At 33.8% G+C, this 21,869-nt stretch overlaps 1 protein-coding gene across 5 annotated transcripts in view; it reads right to left on the bottom strand.

The window, feature by feature from the left end:
* Positions 1-7,570: 7,570 nt before the first annotated feature.
* Positions 7,571-21,869, bottom strand: part of LOC145266375 (uncharacterized) — a 57,335-nt gene continuing 43,036 nt past the window's right edge. For 3 of the 5 annotated variants that reach the window (XM_080122005.1, XM_080122004.1, XM_080122007.1), the window contains 3 exons: positions 19,175-19,282; positions 12,248-12,471; positions 7,575-8,638 (listed from right to left, as the gene is read on the bottom strand). In XM_080122005.1, the coding sequence (XP_079978131.1) occupies positions 8,420-8,638; positions 12,248-12,471; positions 19,175-19,282 (551 nt within the window). In that variant the 3' untranslated portion in view covers positions 7,575-8,419. Of the gene's footprint in view, positions 8,639-12,247; positions 12,472-19,174; positions 19,283-21,869 lie in introns of all 5 variants that reach the window. The other 2 variants (XM_080122003.1, XM_080122006.1) reach the window with 2 other exon arrangements.

Below are 21,869 nucleotides of genomic sequence, written 5' to 3'. Positions count from 1 at the left end.
CAAAATATGCAAATCAATTTAATCTATTCATAATATTTGAATTCTTCGAACTGCTGTTTCCATCTTGAGTATTTTCACAATTCTGCCAAAACCAGTGTCGTAGTGGATAAAGGAGTTGCTAAAATGAAGTTGTAAAGTAAACCTCTTCTGGAGGTTAAAGGTCCAATCCTCAGTCCGGGTGACACTCAATATACAATTGCGAATTACTTTGCACATCATTACGGGGCATGTACAGATTGGGACAATTTCCATTGTCTTAAAAAATTTGATACATATAATTTAAATTTCATCAAAATATATCTTAAGTTTAAAGGGGGTTGTACCCCCCCCCATAGCTCACTTGCAAAGGGAGATAAGTAAAGATTTAGAGCAACTTCATTGTCTAACCTGGGATATTTTGTATGTATGCTTTGAATGCATCAAAACAGGATATATTTAAAGTTTTAAAAAAGGTTTCTACTCCCTTAAGAGATTCCAGACCACTTCCATTGTCTTCCTCCTAAAATTATACGTATGAATACACTTAGTAGGACGTGTGGCGTAACAGATAAAGTACTAAGTAAAATTCAATTCCAAGTGACGTTATTCTGGTTCAGTCCTCAGTGTGAACGGCACTCAAAATACAATTGCGAATTACTTAGGACATCTACTTCGTCATGGCTGACAGTATGAAAGTGGATTAAATTAAGGGTTCTGTTCGAGATTTTGTGCAGATTCACAAGTTTAACAAGATACATCTGAAGAAGTTTGGAGGTTATATCAGTCAAAACGTAAAAATAACACTCAAGATAAGATCAGTGGTTCAAAGAACTCAAATAATCTCAAAAATTTAGAAACGGTTTAGTTTCATTTGCATAGTTTATGGCCGCCATCTTAAGTTCTAAACTTGCAAAAGACAATGTACAAATCGAGATCTGGGCACTTGTATGTGGAGTGATTGGTTGCAGGTTTGTAACGTAGTTTCTAGTGGTGATGGAATGATTCCAATATTTTTCCCAATTCCAATTCTTTATAAATCTCAATATTTAACTATAGAGTTATTTTTCCTGATTTCTGTAAAAAAAAAAAAAAAAAAAAAAAAAAAAAAAAAAAAAAAAAAAAAAAAAAGTTAAATGTGCAGATATTTTCATAAACGTAAAATTGCTCTTGTGGAGGATGATCTATCGATTTTAACTTTACTTGTATTTTAAAATCAATGAATATTTATTATTTTATCATTATTACCAGCAATGGATGATTTTGCTTTAAACAAAATGAAATAAAAAAAAAAAAAAAAAAAAGAAAATTAAAAGAATCGTTTTGGCATCGGAAAGTAGGAACCAATTTTTTTGATTCTGGCATGACATTGGCAAACTTTCTCTTTTAAATGATGGTGCTACCAGATCAAGTCAGTCTGAAGATACTGGCTTCCGGACCTAAAAAGCACCAAACACTTCAGGTGGTTAATTGCGACGGGATAGGAATGCTGAATGTTGCTTTTTCTTTTCTTTTTGCAAAACTTTATCATGTTCTGCAAACCCAAAAACAAAAACCATTTTCCGCTACAAAACAACCAAACCAAACACCATGAATAAATATTTAAAGACATAAAGAACTTGAAGCATGAGATCTTTCTTCCAAAATGATCAGATACGGCATTAAATAATCTAAAATGGGGTTGATATGCCATAAAGCAAAGCAACCAAACCAAACTCCATGAATAAATATTTGAAAATATAAAAAAAAAAGTTGAGGTATAAAATCGTTTTCCAAAATTACTGGATTCAGCATTAAATGGATCGAAAAGGGTTGATATACCGTAAAACAAAACGACCAAACCTTTTTTTTTTTTTTTAAATAGATTTGTAAAAAGAATTAAAAGTAATTAAGACGGTCAATACGGTGAGGGTGAGGGTAATTGTTAGCCTTTTAATATCAAACTTAATTTTCTATTACTTTTACGTTTATTTATTCTGGACTATTATCCTCATCGTCTAGTAGTTGTTTCACAACGTTTCGGCCAACTATTCTTCTGGCCTTCATCAGGTGGTTAATTGTGATGAATTTCCTAACTGCATCCGCAGCCTTCTATAGTTGTTGTCGTTTCATCACGTTTTGGCCAACTAAACCTCTGCCCGGCTTTGGAACCGTAGAGAGCCAACGTCTGCATAAATATTATATTTTAATTAATGCAGAATTCTTAGTTATTATAAACAGAAATACCGTAGACATTAAATGTAACGTTAATTTCCTTTAAAAATGAAGTGAAAAAAAAAACGGAAAGAAACTGAAACATGCGCATACAAGTACTAAATAGTTCACTTCTTGTAAGAAAAAAAAAAAAAATTCTTGAGCTGAGATTGAAACCAAAACCTAAAGACAGTAAATCAAGTATGATAACCATTAGACCAGCTTGACATGATCTTTAAAAAGTCCTTTCGAACAAACTTATACTTAACATAAGGAAACTTATGCTTCAGGACTGTGTATGCATGGTCGTGAAACAGTTGAAGATAGATAAAAAATCCGATCACCTCCACGTACCAATTTTTCAATTTTCACCCCTTAGTAGCCCTTTTTTCTGGATGAAAACAGATTAAAAAGATTTTCCACAGGTGTGAATGCAATGAATGGTATACCAAATTTCAAGTCTGTAGATCAAAAATTCGTCGAGTATATAGGTTGAGAAGTGTCCCCTCTCACTTTTCTAGACATATAGATTATTACTGTGATCAGCCTGCAGGCTTCCAAAGAGTTCAAGTTAATGCTGGATGCATTGTGGCTGCTGATCTTTGGATGATTGACCCTCACTTGAGCAAAAGAGGATGTGAGGAGATTTTGGCATAAAGCATCATCAACAAGAATCACAATTAGAGGAGTTTTTAATCTCGGTGCCAGGTCATGATCTCCATGGGAACCAGCAAAAATGTACCACAGGTGTTTTAATTTTAGAGGAAAGACAGCATTCTCTGGGTGCTCTATAAAACATTCTACATTTTTTTTTTTCCTGTTTGATAATATCTTTGGTAACAAATATTTTTTTAATAAAATTGCCAATCGATAAATGTTTTTTTTTGTTTGTTTTAATTGTTGTTTCCATGATTTTTGCCAGCTTGTCAAAATAAATATATATGTATGTATATATATATATATATATATATATATATATATATATATATATATATATATATATATATATAGATGCTTTTTGTTTTTGCAACACGTTTTGAATGAATTCAACTATCTACGAAAGTGCATTTTTACCTAAATGCGAGCTGGGAACAACCCTCCTTTAAACGAATTTGGTACCCACACATGGGGAGCGGTATATATAATATTTTAAAAATATATTTATCCACTGACACGTGTTTCGTCATCTACGACTCATCAGGGTGGCTGAATCTAGCGAGATTTGAAATCGGGACTCCACGGTAACGAGCCTGACCTCTTTATCCGCTGGCCTATCTCGCTGACTGTTAGGATATATTGTGATTTATTTAGTTAGATGTTATTTGTTTTGTTTTTGCGACACGTTTTGAATGAATTCAACTATCTACGAAAGTGCATTTTTTTCCTAAATGCGAGCTGGAAACAACGCTGCCTTCAACCAATTTGGTACCCCCCACATAGGGAGCAGCATAAAGCAGTCAGGTTCATTACCATGGGGTCTCGATTTAGAATCTCGTTAGATTCAGCCACTCTGATGACTCATAGACGACGAATCACATGTCAGTGGATAAATATATTTTAAAAATATTATATCTATAAAAGTGAACGTATCTGTGTGCATTTCCCTACGCACTAGCTCTGTCAATTTTAAGTCTACAGACTCGAAATTTGATATACAGGGTAGTGAGATTTGGGAAAATCTTTGTAATCCGTTTTCGGACAGACATTTGGCTGTTAAGGGGCCAAAGTTCAACGATTTGACCTTTGAGAACTCTACCAAACTCCTCCGCCAATTTTGGGTCTAAACACTTGAAATTTTGGATATAGGTTCCTTGGACATATATAACTTAATAACTTGATTTGAGCCCAAAACAATAAATGTTAAGGTGTCATAATAGGGGTCAAAGTTAAAAAAATTGGTTGCTTTTTTTTTTTTTTTTTTTTTTTTTTTTTGGGGTGAAATGCTAGTATGTATATATTTAATTTTAATTAAGATCTTTATTAAAAGATTTGATCCACACATGTATTTTAAATTATTTATCTTTCTTCTGATCCTTAAGTACGAGTCAAAATGTTATCTATATATTTCTCTTTCTCTTTGTCTGTCTGTGTGTTCCACTTTTTCTTGGAAACTACAGGGCCAATCTGGATGGACCTTTGTTGTGATAAGGTGCGGCAAACTAAGTATTATGGTATCCGTTCGATACACAATAATACATTTTAGTCCAGATATTTTCTCGGAAAGTACTGGACAGATCTAGCTAAAATTTGGTATGGGCCTTTGTTTGGATGAAGTGCAGCAAACTAAGTATTATGGTATATGTCTGATGTAGAGTTAAAGACTAATAGGGATTAGTATTTAATGCAAAACTGAGCACAAATTTAACCATATTCCACCATCAATTTGGCAGACATCACTCATTCTAATTTAAATGGGCTTTAACTTTTGCCTGTTTTTAACAAGCAAAAATGTTTACTGTGTATTTTCAAATATAGTCGCCTTAATTTCATTCAAAAATCTTTCCTTAACAAATAATTGTCAATAGGCTTTCCAGTCATGCTTCTCAATGTTGCCATGAAGTGACTTGTTCTATAGAGTGTTATGACTCAAACTGAATATTAGAAATATAGCTTCATCATTGTTCAGTCATTTATGGTTTAACGTCCATTTTACATGCTGGCATGTGTTGGACGGCTTTTAGAAATTGACTTACAAACTAACCTATTTCTGACCAGGTCTTTATAAACTGCATAGCCTGAAATATGACCAATTTTCTTTATAAGTCATTTTCTAGGGATGTTAGTAGCCAATGGCAAAACAAGCTGAAATCAAAATGGATTTCCCAACCTGTAGGCCATGGTCCCCTGTGTGGGGAGAGAGTCAGAGGATAGCACAAATTTTTTTTTTTTTTTTTTTTAATTAAAGTGTCATCACTTACCAAGTCCCAAAGGCCATTTGAGGGCAAGATTTAAATGATTCTCAGGTGGACGACAAGACAACACTGTGATGATTGGCAATGATGGTGATGGTGTTTGGGCAGAATATGATTATTTAGGATGGCAGTTCAGCAAGAATTTGTTTACATTAGACTTGAAAATGACTATGTTGTAGTTAGTTGGGAAGCAACCCTCATAGCACCATGTTTCACAGCTGGTTAGTTCTAGGAAATAAAGAAACTTTGCTCATGTTTCAACTAGTCATTCATTATTATATTTGGTTTAACGTCCATTTTTTTACATGCGGGCATGTATTGGACGGCTTTTAGAAATTGACTTACAAACTAACCTATCTTTAGCCAGATCTTTATAAACTGCATAGCCTAACTAATATCTTCGTCTTCCAAAGCAACCTACCCCCTGGCCAGATATCATAATTTATCGCTCTTTCTCACAAGTCCAATTTTATTAATTCCTCTCACATATACTTTGATCTACCCATGCTAAGTCACCCTGCTACCTCAACTGTTCTACATCTACTAACCCAAAAACTCGCATCCATTCTTTAAATGTGGCCATATCATCAAAGTCTCCTGTTTTTCACACATCTCTTTATACTGTCCAGATTTAATTTTCTCTTGAGGTCATCAAATCTGATCATGTCTTTACAACTAACATTAAATAGCTATTACTGGCTAGCTTTCACTTTCATACGTCATCACACTGTGTACACATGCCCGATAGACCCTTCATGTTTTTTTTTTTATAAAAATCGCTTCAGACAATGCATGAAGCCACTTGGTGTAAGTGTTGTATTGTCTGCTGGTATAGCAGATGCCTCTTTAACGTTGTGATCTATATACAGTGTGACGCCTAGTGGTTAAAATTTTCTATTGTCGGATGTATGTGTGTGTGTTTCGCATATAATAAAACAGTTTATTAACATTCTGTCTATGTAGTGCACAGGCAAAGAACATACCTCTCTCTCCATTGTGCCTTTGTCTCTTCTCATTATTCAAGGTCATCTCCCTCCAGAGGAAACCAAACAACAATAGATTATATATTTGATGTAATTCTATTCTTGACTTAGCATCAGAGCTGCAAGATGTAATTTTCTGCATTATGCTAAAGTCACGTTTCTCCCAGCTTCCAAAACGCGGAGACAATATCTTTCGTGCTAACTAAAAAAAAAAATATTACTTCAAGGTCAAAAACTTACCAACGACAATTGCTAGATGGAATTGATTCTGATCTAGAAAACAGCAATTCTTCTCTCTTTGTCAGAAACATCACTCATGCAATATAAGGACTAAAGGACAAAGGAAAGTGAGAGTTACGCAGTTGCTGAAAGGAAAGCCAAGATCCACTTTCTAGTCTTCTTTTGACTCGTCCAAACTAGGGCTAAGCCGGAGTAGTGTTGGTTGTAGAGGTCTGTTCTGTTGGAAGCTAGATGAGACTGCTTAGATATTTTACGGTCTTCTTTTTCATATCACCACGTAAAGTCATTTGATCTTTTGAATATCCTAGTTATGCATTCTGCATTCTGCGACCTGCACAGGTGCATCTGCCTTTAAAAGGTTGATACTTATGCAGAATATGAACTGTGTTATTGTCGGCATATTCTGGCAGGTTACATGAAACTTTGTGATTGAGGGGGGGGGGTTACTAAATATGTATGACTAAATTAATATACAACCAATTGCTGCTGCTGATGATAATGAAGCGTTATTCAAGCAACTTTGACTCTGGCAATCTCCCATCAGCTGCAAAATGAAATGAATTTAAAAAAAAAAAATTTTTCAGTACTTGTTTAGTTTAATCAAGACATAAAAAATGAAAATATTGAAAAAAAAAAAAAAACTTATATTGTGCGTACCCATTATGGAATTAAGTTCTCATAAAAAAATTTTCACTTAATTTGATCAAGTAGCTTTTTTTCTTTTTTTTACAGAAGAAAATCAAATTTTTATGAGATTGATCGTATCCCACCATCTTGCCTATTTCGAGGACGAGGAGGGTGGCACCAAGAGAGATAACTCCAATCACCACTTAAACTTTGTCAAAATTTGGCAAGATTATTTTGAAACATGGGCAGAAAAAAATACCTAGATAAATATTTTTTGTTTTTCACTTATTTTACAGGGTTTATTTGTCCTTTTTAATCCCTTTTTCATTTTGTCGTTTGTTAATCACGTTTTCGTTTAAAGGCACCTTCCTCCTCGTCTGCGAAATAAGCAAGATGGCCAGGATATGATTGATCTTATTAAAATTTTATTTTCCTTTATAAAAAACAAAAAAAAACCTACTTGGTCAAATTAAGTGAAATTTTTTTATGAGAACTTAATTCCATACAATATAATTTTTTTTCAATATTTTTATTTTTTAATGTCTTCATTAAACTAAACAAGGAACATTTTTTTAAATTGTACTTTTAAATTTTTTAATAAATGAATAAAAAATTGATAACCATTTTGTAAACATATATATATATATATATATATATATATATATATATAAACTAGCAAGCAGACACAACGTTGCCAGGGATTTAATAAAGATCAACGAATATTCTATACTTCCAATACTTTTGATTGTCATCAAAATCTGTGAATTATTCATTTTTTATTCAAATCGATGGATTGCCTGCTCTCGTTGTGAACCAACAACAGGAAGAAGTTACACATACCTTCCTGCAGTGATTTATTTTACAATACATTCTAGTCTACATTGCATTCTAGCGAATTTAGGATTGATTTTATAAAAATATTTATATATAATAGCTTGAATTAAAGCTTAAAATGGAAAAAAAGTCAAGTATTATGATTCAATTTTGCTATAAACAAAAGCATTCATTTCACTCACACCAATCACTTAACAAATAACCTACTGTTTATTTTATACACTGGACCCTACTGCTTGTGCAGAAATAGTACTTCACAAATGCACTTGTGATGCTAGTCTTAATCATAGCGATAACTTTGATAAAAATCGAGCTATTTACACTTCAAACATTGAAAACTAAACTTGAGTCAAAAAATAATAACTGCCTCCGACTTAGCTCTAGTTTGGACCAGTCAAATATGCTGACCAAATGTTAGTTTTAGCACAGTCCATATTGTTTAGATTTTTTGCACATGTGTCGGCTAGTCTGACACAAGGTCGATGACCCCGAGCATTCCTTTCACATTTTATGACAGAAAAATCAAGCTATTTACACTGTAAACATTAGTGACTAAACTTGAATCAAAAAAAAAAAAATTGCCTCCGACTTAGCCCTAGTTTGGACCAGTCAAATATGCTGACAAAAAGTTAGTTCTAGCACAGTCCATATTGTTTAGTTTTTTGCACATGTGTCGGCTAGTCTGATACAAGGTCGATGACCCTGAGCACTCTTTTCACATTTCATGACAGGTTGCATTGATTTTATTTGTGTCCTTTGCACTCGAGTGACAGTACCAGCATGCAGTTCAGCATTCTGTGCCCGCAAGAAGTGTTGCACCAAAGGGCATGAACCATTCAGGTTGAAAGTTGTTCTTACCAAAATTTCATTTGTCTGAAAAGAAAAAGAAAAGACTTATGCCTTTGTATTACTTGGTAGTAGTTTTGCGATGATTAATCGCAATCGGAATTGGAACTTTTGGGAGTATTGGAATAGGAAAAAATTTATGCCTATGTAATTGGGAACACAAGAAATTATTAGTCATGTCTGTCGATCTATTTATGTGTATTATCAATATATCTATCGATCTAGTTATCTATCTTTTTATTTATCTGACGGGGAGGTGTGAACTGTGTTTTGATATATTGTTAAAACGTATCAAAGTCACATCAAACTTGGTGACTGATCAATTGCACTGGAAGCTCTAAAAATAGTGGACCGGAAGTATGTGTATGTGATCACATGGTCTAGTTAGCTGAGAAAATAGTTAGGGTTGAATTGAGGATGTCAACAGAAGAAGATGGTCTGAAAGGGATCTCCTCTCAAAGGGAGGGGGGGGCGTCTCAGACATGGGATGAGTAAAGATCATCGATCGCTCCTCTGCTAGACGTAATGCCTGGAAGCGAATAAACAACTATAAAGGACCAACCCATCGTCTTGAGCTAATCGCATGCGTCTTTTTGTAAAGAGAATCAACTCCTTCAAGATGAGGACTAGGAGAGAAGAACCTCCCGAAAAGAAGCTGAGCAGCAGAACCAGGTATGCTACGTTTATCTATTCGTGTTATATGTCAGCACACGCACACACTAAAAGAGACGCTACTAACGATACTGCAGGGTTAAAGAAAAGAGTTAATTATACATTAAGACCACACACCTAGACGATCACGGAACATCAATAGACTGCAACAACATAACTTAGGGTTCAGATACTGAAGAACCACCATAGACATTTAGTGACACGTACACACATTCAGATGAACTCTTCATCACATACATATGCAGTATGGCCATTCAGTGTATATACCCACTCAAATCCAACAATGCAAGATACATCTGATTTAGCGACTATATATTCCAATGCCAAAAACGATTCCTTTAATTATCTTTTTTTATTTGATTTTGTTTCCACTGTTGGTAGTAATAATAAAATAATAAATGTTAATTAATTTTAAACTACCAGTAAAACTAAAATCTATAAATCACGCCCCCCACCCCCCAAGTGTTTTTATGTTTGAGGCAATACATGTACATTTAACGTGTTTTTGCAGTAATTGAAAAAAAAAATTTTTTTTAGTTAAATATTGAGATTTATAAGAATCGGTATCAGGAAACATAGTCATCAATACTAAGCAGTACTATGTTTTTTTAAGTAACGTATAGATATATAATGTAAACATGCACTGGACTGCATGTTTTAGTGATGCATATGAATGGTACATGTTGCACGCAATAGATGCTTTTTTTTTCTTCTTTTTTTAAAATTCTGTAGCAGAAACAAATGGAACTTTTCTCTTGCGAATCAATGCCCCTCCCCCTGTGTGATTCGGCCACATACTGACCAATCAGGGGTGCAGCGCATTGATCCTTTCTATCCCCTAGGGAACTCTGATAGCTCCCGGTTTGAAAGAAAAAAAACTCTCTTACCGAGAGAGACACCAACCAGATCAGACCTTTACTCTTTCTCTCTGCCCCTAATCTGGTATCAACAATTCCCACGGGGAATAACTACCGTGATAGCACAAGGTGGTCAGAGGCCAGGTTTAATCCGAAACAATATCTTCCTGCGAACATTAACGGTCCACCATGCCAGAATAATAAACCCTTTTTTCTTTGTTACGTTTTATGAAGTGTTGTGTTCGTTATTTCAGTGGTTTGTGTTGAATTATTTTTTTACTTAGGGTGTGTCCCAAAAGCACAAACTCTAAAATTCTTTTTCACCTTAAACGAGGCTCATTGCCACACTTGGAACATAAGGGACTAATATTTGGGACTGTGGGGAGTTGAGCAGCGAGATGTCTGTTCACGTTACATTTAAACTTCTGCAGGTTAGAACGGTCAGGGAAACAGAAAACGAGAAGGGAATTCCAAAGTCTAGCAGTCGGAAGAAACTGTTAGAGTAGAAAGCGGTTCAACAAGAATTTGTTTACATTGGACTTAAAAAACGACCATGTTGTAGTCAGCTTGAAAGCAGTTACATGGTATTGCGTTCCACAGGCAAGCGGTTCTAAGAAAATTTACTCTCCATTTTTTAATACATCTTTCTTAAAAAACATTTATACATTTTTTTCTACACTACCAACATAAATAAATAACCCTGAAAATATGTTTTTTTTTTAATTGCGTTACAAATAAATAATCAACGCGACAATAAAACGTATTGTTTTACTGTGTACGTTTTCAGCATCCCAGTTGTTTTTTTCGCATTTAAATTAAAAGACATATCAAAATTTTAATTTAACTTTAAGTATTATGGTATCTGTTCAGTGCACATTTACCTATAAGTATGGCCAACCACTTATAATTCAATGGCTGTAAGTTTTTTTTTTTTTAAATAAACAATTATAAACAGAACGACTCATAGAAATCAATCTATATTCTTTTTTTCGTTTTAATATACTTTCATAGAAATGTTTCTGTTATGTCACAAAAAACTATTTTCTTTAAGTCACAAGTGTCATGCTCGTACATTAATTCCATAGCTAATATAACATATTAACCCAACAGGTCACGGGTAGTCTAGTTTGTTCTTAATGCAGACAAAGAGAAACAAGGGTAGGGTTTAAATCAAGGTGTGACGAATGATGATAGCAAAAGGACTGAACAATGAACTAAGGATCAAACAATAGGAACAACACTTGACAGAAGGGGGTCAGTCAGTTGCTTAGCCATTTAAAGCCTGAACAAGGAGGTGAACAGTTGGATTTTGGATATGGCCAAAAGTAGTTGGTCACTTGGAGGTTCTTCAAGAGAGATAGGGAGATGAACTGATGGCAATAAACGCACACTGCCCCGAAAGTAGATATAAATGTAGACCTCAGGAACGACACTTGATGGAGATGGGGCCAGTCGGACACTTAGTTAGTTGAGACCTGAATTCCGAGGTGGACAGTTGGATTTTGGATACACCCGAGAGCAGTTTGTTGCTCGGATGTTCTTCGAGGGAGATGGGAAGATAAACTGATGACGTTAATAGATGCACCTAGCCTTGAGAGAACGTGCATGTGAAATAGCATGTAGAAACATCAGAGTCTGATCAAAACATATGTGAAGCATTGGCGTCTGTGTTTTTCCCGTGTTTGTTTTGTTTTATTTTTCCACTTGTGGACCCATGCGTCCCTATCGACTGTTGCCAGTGAACAAGATGACAACATGGGCAGAACTAGAAGATGAAGATAAAGGATGAAGCCACGACACACAACATTTGGGATAGGCGACTTGTCGTTGGGACCACATGGGGTCACAAGAGAAAGGGAAACTATTGACAGTGGATGTAGCTAGACGAGTTTTTGTTTTACAGAGTGGAGTGGAGGTTACCGTAGAGTGAAGCTCAGTCGAACACTTGCCATGGAAAAAATAGAGAAAGACAAACAACATCTCTTCTGTGAGAAAGAGCTAGTAGTGAGAAGAAAATAGTATCACTCGCTAGATTTCGATGTTGATGACTCGCATGTTTTTGCAGCATTTTTAAATTGTTATAAAAACAAAAAAAAAATGGACAAACCGTGATTTTTTTCTCTAAATTCGAAAAGTTTTTCACCACATTTAAGCCGTCATCCCTTCCGAAGTTGTCTTTTCTAGTTAAATATTTCGGAAGAAAAGAAGCTGTGGACCTCAATGTTTCATCAGCAACGGCTAGCTGCTGGACCGCTTCCCTGCTTGTAGAGGGTTTCTTCCTGCGCTGCTCCCTCGGAAGGTCCGACTCATCCTCTGACTCCTGCGGGTGCCCTGGAGAATTGCAAAGCAAAAAATTTAAATACATTTGCTTTAATGGAAAATTCAATTTTGACTCAAGGTCAACACATATGAGCACTAACATTTTAAAGGTTGAAGAGAGGAGGTGAAAGAGGGAGGGAGATTTTTTTATATCAATGGTTCACCACTTAGTATCATCATCATCATCATCATCATCATCATCACCACCACCATCGTCATCATCATCATTATCATCATCATCATCACTATCATCAGTTTAACATCCATTTTACATGCTGGCATGTGTTGAATGACCTTTAGAAATTGATTTATAAGCTAAGCTATCTCTGGATAGGCCTTTATTTACCCCTCTTTCTCTCAAGTTTATCCTTATCGTTTATGCCCATGTTTTCCTTGGGCTTCTGCTGCCAACTGACCCTGCTAAACCAAGAATTCTTATCCATTCGTACAATGTGGCCATACTATCAAAGTCTCCTGTTCTGCACACATTTCTCTATCCTGTCTAAATTTAATCTTCTTCTAAGATCATCAGAATAAGACTGTCTTCAAGACTCACAAACAAAGCATCCATCGTACCATTCTTATATGTTTTCTTTCCATGCAACATATGTCCTCAAGCCTCATTGATTGCCAGAGCAAATTCAATGTTTTAATAGTTGGAGCCGGAGAAATTTTTTAAAAATTGAATTTACACTCAGGTTTGTCTTTTTTTTTTTTAAATAACAAGAATGCGAGATAGTGCTAATATCTTTTTTAATTTTTGAGATGAGGATTGATATTTTGTATTATTTCAATTATTTGAATTGTTGTTCTCATCTTGAGTGCTGCCATTGTCAAAATGCTATTTCAACATCTTGCCTAGATAGCCAGCTAATTCAGAATCACAAAAGAGTAAAGCAGAGCCATTCGATTTTAAGAAAAACAACAATTTATTTATCTCTGAGTGAAACAGGTAAAAATTTGAAAAAAAAAAAAATAACATGGAACAAACAGGGTGAGTTTCACTGCAAAAAAAAAAAAGAAATATTACTTGTATTGATCGAACTATTGTTCTCATCTTGAGTGTTATTTGTGCAATGCTTTGGTCGGATTAACCTTCGATCGTCCTCAGCCATGTTGGTTGTTGTTTGGAAAGGAAAAAGAAAAGTTACTGGCTCTGTAGATATTTTTGTATTATTTGAGTTAGTCTCTATTTTATGGTTATTGTTTTGCATTTGTGAAAAAAATTGGTTGACAAAGGGAGGGGCAACTCTAATAAAGAGTGTCATGGGATTATCTCCCTTTCATCATGGAGGCAACACATATGCTAAAAAAAGAAAAATTACTAAGCAGAGCAAGCCTAGAAATTAATAGCATTTGGGAGCCTTTAATTGTAGAAAAAACAAACATTGTACACTGTTAAAAAATTTTGGTGATGGAAGGGAGATAATCCCATGTCAATCTTTCTTTAAGTTTTGTTTGTTTTTTGACAAGAAAAGATGAATATTTTTTGGTACTTATCAACTTCTGTTACCGTGCTGAAATAATAATTATTTCAAAAGCCACTGTTAACATGCATAAATACATAAACACCTATTTTTGTTTATTTATCTATAAATTGTTAGGTGAAAGTACAGTATTAATTCAAGAAAAATTTGAATTTTTTTTGTTTATTTTAAGAAGATTGGCACTAAACGTTTGTTTGTTGAATGTAAGCATAAGGTTATTTTTATAAGAAAAGATTAATAATTTTTTATGGAAACCATAAATAGTTAGGTGAAAGTACAGGAATTTGATGTTTCTAGGAAATTTACAAAGTAATGTTCTCTCAGCAAATGTTATAAAATAAACGGACCCCACCCCCAATCCTAAAAGTTGGCCAATCATATCACTGGGAAATATTTGTGGTAGAGAGCAACGGGCCAATCATTGTGTCTGTAGGTGTGGCGAAAGCATAACAACTGGTAATGTTCGAAAGAAATAAGAGTGGTCGTCATTCATTGTGTAGTTTTTGCCCCCAGTGTATAATGAGTCGGAATGAGCACTAATTATTTAGAGACGGACAATTATGTGACTCCCTCTAAATATTACTTGCATGATATAATAACTGCGGATGGAAATTTACCGTAGCTATTCAAATCGGAATATATTTAATAGTGATGGGACGATTCCAATATTTTTCCCCGATTCCGATACAATTACCGATTCCGTACAAAATTTCCAATTCCGATACAATTACTGATTCCGATTTCTTTACAAATCTCTAAATATTTTACTATAAATTGTTATTTTGTCCCGATTAGTGTAAAAGCATATCTTGAATGCGCGTGTATTTTCTCAAACGTAAAAACACACTTGTGAGGGTGTGGTCTAGAGATTTTAATCTTACTGGAAGCTTAAATCAATAAATATTTATTATTTTATTATTACTTCAAGCAATGGAAGACGTTTTATAAAAACAAAATTAAATAAAATAGATAATTAAAGGAATCGGTTTTGGCATCGGAAAACAGGCTCAAATTTTCCTGATTCTGATACCAATTTCGATACCCCAAAAAGCTCTGATTTTTCCGATTCCCAATTTTGATTCTGATTAATCAACCCAACACAAATATTTACACAGATCGATGGAGAAATGATATGAAACTAATGCAATCATACTGTAATTTTGTTTGAAAACCATACGGCACAATCACATTGACACACCGGTTCTCGCCAGATCACCGAAGTTAAGCAACTTTAAGCCTGGCCAGTACTAAATGGATGACCATTTGGGAAGGCGAGGTGCTGTATGTACCTTCTGGGAAGGTTGGGCGTGGGGCCAGCACCCTCACTCTGTAAAAAGAACTCCTTGCTATAAAAACATCTACAAAAAAGTTGTAGATGGCCTATGCCCCTCCAGGGACACAAGGCTATGGATGGATGGATGTTTGAAAAGCTACAAAGTCATTTTCTAAAGCGAAATTTTTGCAGTCAAATTATTTTTTATGGAGATTACTTACATCAGTATGATTACGACTGCTACGCTTTCAGAATAGGAGCATGGGAGACACACAATGAAACAATTGAGACAAAAGCAATTCAAAATGATTATTTAATATTTTCTACACTTAACATTCTTTTATAGATCCTTGGGAAACACCCGGAAACGGGTCCTGGTTGTTTTTTTATAAATTTTCTATAAATAGCTTTTTTTTTGTTTTAACACTTGTGTTATTATGAAAAAAATTTGATGAGAATTTTTATGATTTACATTTGTATAAATAGTGTCTTCTTGAAATAATACATCTATGTTTTACACCTCTATAAAAAAATGTTTTGGTTTTAACATTTGTGTTAACACGGAAAAAAAAATGTTAAATTTTATTATTTACATTTCTATAAATAGTGTCTTTTTGAAATAATACATCTACATTTTACACCTCTATAAATATTTTTTGGTTTTAACACTTGTGTTAACACGAAAAAAATGTTAAATTTTATTATTTACATTTCTATAAATAGTGTCTTTTTGAAATAATACATCTATGTTTTACACCTCTATAAATATTTTTTTGGTTTAAACACTTGTGTTAACACGGAAAAAAAAATGTTAAATTTTATTATTTACATTTCTATAAATAGTGTCTTTTTGAAATAATACATCTATGTTTTACACCTCTATAAATATTTTTTTGGTTTTAACACTTGTGTTAACACGAAAAAAATGTTAAATTTTATTATTTACATTTCTAAAAATAGTGTCTTTTTGAAATAATACATCTATTTTTTACACCTCTATAAATATTTTTTTGGTTTTAACACTTGTGTTAACACGGAAAAAAAAATGTTAAATTTTATTATTTACATTTCTATAAATAGTGTCTTTTTGAAATAATACATCTATTTTTTACACCTCTATAAATATTTTTTAGTTTAAACACTTGTGTTAACACAAACAAAATGTTAATTTTTATTATTTACATTTCTATAAATAGTGTCTTTTTGAAATAATACATCTATGTTTTACAGCTCTATAAATATTTATTTTGGTTTAAACACTTGTGAAAAAGAAATGTTAAAAAAAATTGTATTACTTGGATTCGTCAGACTACTGTTTTTATCGAGTGTGATTTTTACAACGTTTTGGTAGATGTAACCTCAGACATTGCCTGAAGCATTATGAAAATCACATTCAAGATGAGAATAGTAGTCCGATGAATCCAAATAATAAGAATAACCAATCCTCATCTCAAAATTGTAAAAACGTCAAAAAAAAAAAGATTTGTTTTAAACATTTGTATAAAAAAGTTTCTTAAAATGTATAAATGGAAATTTGTCATAAATAATGTGTGAAAGCTTGTGTTATCAAAAAAAAGTTTTGGTTTCATAATTCAATTGAAAGTAGTTACTTTGTCTTATGATAAATTATTTATGACAAAATTATGTGATACAATTTGTGAAAATTTTTCATTATTTCCATATGAATATATTTTACATATTTAGAAAATTATTTATAGAAATGTAAACTATGAAAGTTTAAGTTAACTTTTCTGAAATAAAATATTTTCATATGAATATATTTTAAATATCAAAAAATTATTTATAAAAATGTAAAAAAATAAAAGTTTTTTATTTTTGCTTGCTTCATGATAAAACAAGAAATATTTCCATTTGGTTTCGTATTTCGTTTCATGCTTAGTGACTTCTGTTCTATAATTAGGTAAACCGAGTCCACTTCCAGCATCTTAAATTTGAGTACTGAATTTTTGGACTTAACCAAAAGCAGACATATTGTGATAAAGAAGTACCAAATTAAAGAAATCGTAGCAAATCTAGTTTTTAATCGCATGAAAATACAGTAAACATATTGTATTACAAAGGGAAGCTATCGTCAAAGACTAAGCAAGTAGATTCAACTTAAACAATGAAAAAATTGAAATAAACATACTGTTGCAATATTTTGGATGTGTAATGGGGTTTGATCCCACACAGTCGGACGATTCTATTTATAAAGATGCTGCTAGGAACTAAGAAATCAAATTAATTCACGTTCTGCTACCAACCAATCAGAAACCAGCATTGCTTCATAAATATTAAACCTTTTCTGTAGCAATTGCGCATGTTTTTTCCGTCTCGACACGGTAAGAATATTTTGCTCTGTGGAACTGTCTACTGCAAACCAGTCACCTTTCAGGACTTGTGTGTAACAACGAACCATCAGAAACTGTTGTGTCTACTGCAAACCAGTCACCTCTCAAGACTTGTTTAGAACAACGAACCATCGGAAACTGTTCTGAAACTAAACATGGCTTACACTTCTAGACATACCAAAGTTACATCAGGAGCAGAGAAGCTGAGAATATGTTTGTGTGGTAGTAGTGTTATGAGCGGAAAAATCGAAAATCCCGCTAATAAGGATCAAACCTCATAGCAAATCATGTTGCTGAGAAATGGGTAAAAAGTGTATTGAAAGGAAAGAAAAAACTAGAAGACAGGCTCACAATAGCATGAAAAGGAAGAGAAAGAGAACGGAAAGAATGAAAAACAGTTGGAAAGGAAATAAAAATAATGTTGCAGCTACGAGAATTGCTGTAAACATGGAACACAATGAAGAGTGAATTTGTCTCTGATAAAAAAGGTATCTTCACAAAATATGAAAATTTAGACTACTGTAATTGTCATATCTCAGTAATGAACATATCCAAAAATTATGAAAAACGATGAGGTAGAAAATTAATTGTCAGTGAAAATAGTTTTTGAAGACAATTAACGAAAATTGAATTTTACTTAAAAAAAAAAACAAAAAAAAAACAGAAGAGTTCGAATTCTAACAAGGGAGGTAAATATTTTCTGAAAACTTGAAAAAATTTAACAAACTCAATTTTCACTGATTATCTTTGAAAACTGTTTTCATTAATAATTAATTTTTTAACTTATTATTTTTCATAAGTTTTGGATATGCCAAATTCTGCAACATGACAATTAAGTAGAAGCCATTGGTTTAACTTGAAATTCAACATTTCGATTTTCGCTCTGATAATGTAGAAGCGCTGCCTATTACTAACCAACACGCTGTTGTCAATGTCAAGCAAGGGGCATTTCAACCAGGCATGTCTGCTGATGTATGAAAGTGTAACCTGGCCAGTGAGGGTTGAGGACATTTGTTGCATGGGTAGAAATGATATAAGAATGACACGATGAATGTGTAATGTAAGTCTGATGAACAGTTCCATAATAACGTGTTCCACAGATGGAAAAGTGCTAGGGCTATGACAACAGCATATTCTTATCATTGTTTTGACTCTTGATTATATATCCGACACAGTTAGACACAGTTAATCAACCGAGAACCACATCCCTCTATATAAAAGCATATAAGATATTAATGGATACACACTTGAGAGTTAAAACAATGAAAAGAATATGCTGTTGTCCTAGCCCTAGTTATGAATGATGAATGGAAAAAGTAAAATTTGATTACTTATGGTAATTGCTTATGACAAATATTTGTTAACATTGGATTTGAAGATAATTATATTGTAGTCTCCATGGAAGCAATTACATAGTAACGTGTTCCATAGACATAAAGGTGTCACAGCAGTGTTAATTTTGAATCCCTTGTCATCAGTGTTGTGGCCTTACAAGTCAGTAAAAATCAACACAAACACTTAATTAATCTCAGAGAAAGATTAAATCTTAAAAAAAATTAGAAATGTTTAAAAAAAAAAAAAAAAAAAGAAAATAATCTACGTACAATTCTTGGCTGTTTTGCTGCCTAGCTTGCTTTCTGAAAGGATTATATCATCCGGCTCCAACAGTTTGCAGTTCCATTTCTTCCAAATGCCTGGCGATGGGTTGATGCCTAACAAAATGGATTGCAACACAAAAATTAAATCGGGGATCATCAAAACAGGATAAAATTTACATCAATTTTCCTTGACCAGTCAACCTCCCTACAATTCAAAACTTCTATGTTTCTAAAATGGTATAGCAGCTTCAATTACAGACAGCCATGACACTTCACAGTTTATTAATTTGAATATCTTTGGTTTAGAAGCTCCATGTTGATTGGGGCAGGCATGGAACTTCCTTTCGGGCTTGTCCAATCAGAGGCCATTGTAGAAATCCTAGTCCTAATCCATAAAACAATGTCTTGTACATATTAGTTCAGTATCTGGGCAGGTGCCAGATACGAGATTGCAAGTGCTCATTGCTTACATTTTGTATGCTGTTATCCAGAATTAACAAAAATATTTTTTAATCATCTACATCATAATTCAGGTCATAAAGAGCTAAACTAAAATTTATATATCATAATAACATCTAAATGTTATTACTGAGGCAAAAGCTATGTTTTCGGACACATTTATTACCTATGCCAGGGTGTAGGCTAGGATTTTCAGTCAAAATTTATCAAAAAAATTTTGAAGTAAATTATCAAAAAAATTTCTAAATTTATATATAAATGATATATTTAGAAATTGTTTTAAAAATTGGAATCAGAATCAGAAATTGTATTGGAATCTGGAAAAAAATTTAAAACTGTCCCATCATAACCTGATGTTATATATTTGCTCCCTTGTAAAACTGCATGCTGGTCTTAGATTTTCGCTATCGACATTTTCCGACAGTCTTCTCTGCTTGGAGCCATTTCGGTCAGTGAACCATCTCTCTCCCTCTTACTAATGACTGAATCTGCTAACTCTGACTGCCAACTATTGACTAATGTTTATGTGTCTCTCAAACTATCTCGTTATATCATTAACTCCACATGACCAAAGAAACAAATTGGACGATCCACCTTCGTCACGTATGCTTGTTTATCTAGCTAACATTCCTATTTGTTAAAACAAACATTCCTTTTTTTTCTACACAGGAATCACCACTTATCAAGGCCCAGAGGCCACTTGAGGATAAGGGTTAATGGGTATACATTATTCAATGCGATTATAGTGCAATAAACATAAGTAGTGGGAATTTTGTAAATTGGATTACTTGGGGGACGGTTCATCAAAAACTTGTTTACGATAGACTTGAAGACAATCAGATTGTACTCAGCTGAAAAGCGGGTAATTGGAAGAGAGTGCCATAGACGTGCAGTTCTAAGAAAGAAGCTTTGTTCATGGAATCTACATTTAGAGTGTGGGAAATTATTGATAGTGGTTTTGACTAGATGAGTGTTTTTTGTGAAAGTTTGGTAGAAAGGGACCATAGATTGAAGCTCAGATGAGCACTTACCACGAAAATAACGATAGAGCAGAGACAGACTCGCAATGTTTCTTCTGTGGGAAAGAGGTTGCAGGGAAGAGAAAAGGGCGTTCCCCACTAAGCTAAGTCTATTTTGAACTCTGTCAAGGCAGGATAAGCTGCTTAAGCATAAATATTCTTATCCTAAAAAATACCTTTCGTCTTGATGCATTTTTTCTAATATTCTATTTTACAACATCAATAATGATCATAATAATAATCGTTTAGCCCGGATCAACTACATAACACTAATATCAAACAATGTTTACATGAACAGAGTTTCTTTCCCTGAACTTCTGTCATAGAGTAAGCTGATTTACCCATTTCAGGAATAAATGGACTTACCCAGAGGCAATAAATACAATTACATCTAAATGTCATGGGTAATGATTTGTGGCAGTTATGGTTCCAGAATAATGATGTGCACTTCTGTAACATACTTTTGTTAATACACTCTTTGTTAATTATAATCACGTTGACACATCGGTTCTCGCCAGATCATCGAAGTTAAGCAACATTGAGCCTGGCCAGTACCAGATGGGTGACCATTTGGGAAGGCTAGGCGCTGTATGTACCTTCTGGGAAGGTTGGGCGTGGGGCCAGCACTCTCACCTTGAAAAAAAAACTCCTTGCTACAAAATCATCTACAAAGTTGTGGATGGCCTATGCCCCTCCAGGCAAGGCAAGGTTTCTCTTGATTATTACTGGCTACAAGTATGCACATCTCCTAGACCTTTTTCTTACAATTTGCACAGAAATGTGCTCATCCTCTGTTCTGTCTCCACTAGTCTCTTCCAATCACTCGGTTGTCTCAGTTAAGATAAAAACGAAATGTAATAAGTAGGGCTACGACAACAGCATATTCTTTTTATTGTTCTAACTCTCGAGTGTGTATCCGTGATATCTTATATTTTTTTATATAAGCTGATGTGGTTCTTGGTTGATTAACTGTATGTAACTGTGTCGGATATTTACTCAAGAGTTAAAACAATGAAAAGAATATGCTGTTGTCATAGCCCTAGTAATAAGTCCTCAAATGTACCTCTCCATCAAACAGTATATTGATACTCTATGGTTGACTGGGATAGCTTCCGAACATTTACATCAGATATACCTCTGTATTCCATGTTTAAAAAGAATGCGTCCTCTATAGTATCAGACCTGACTGACTGCTTAACTGTTGGTATAGGAAGCTTCATCCA

Source organism: Euprymna scolopes, chromosome 41 (assembly GCF_053919585.1).
Source record: "Euprymna scolopes isolate OS-2025 chromosome 41, ASM5391958v1, whole genome shotgun sequence".
NCBI lineage: Eukaryota > Metazoa > Mollusca > Cephalopoda > Sepiida > Sepiolidae > Euprymna > Euprymna scolopes.
The sequence above is the reverse complement of the archived record's forward strand: the minus strand, read 5'-3'. Positions and strand labels throughout refer to the sequence as shown.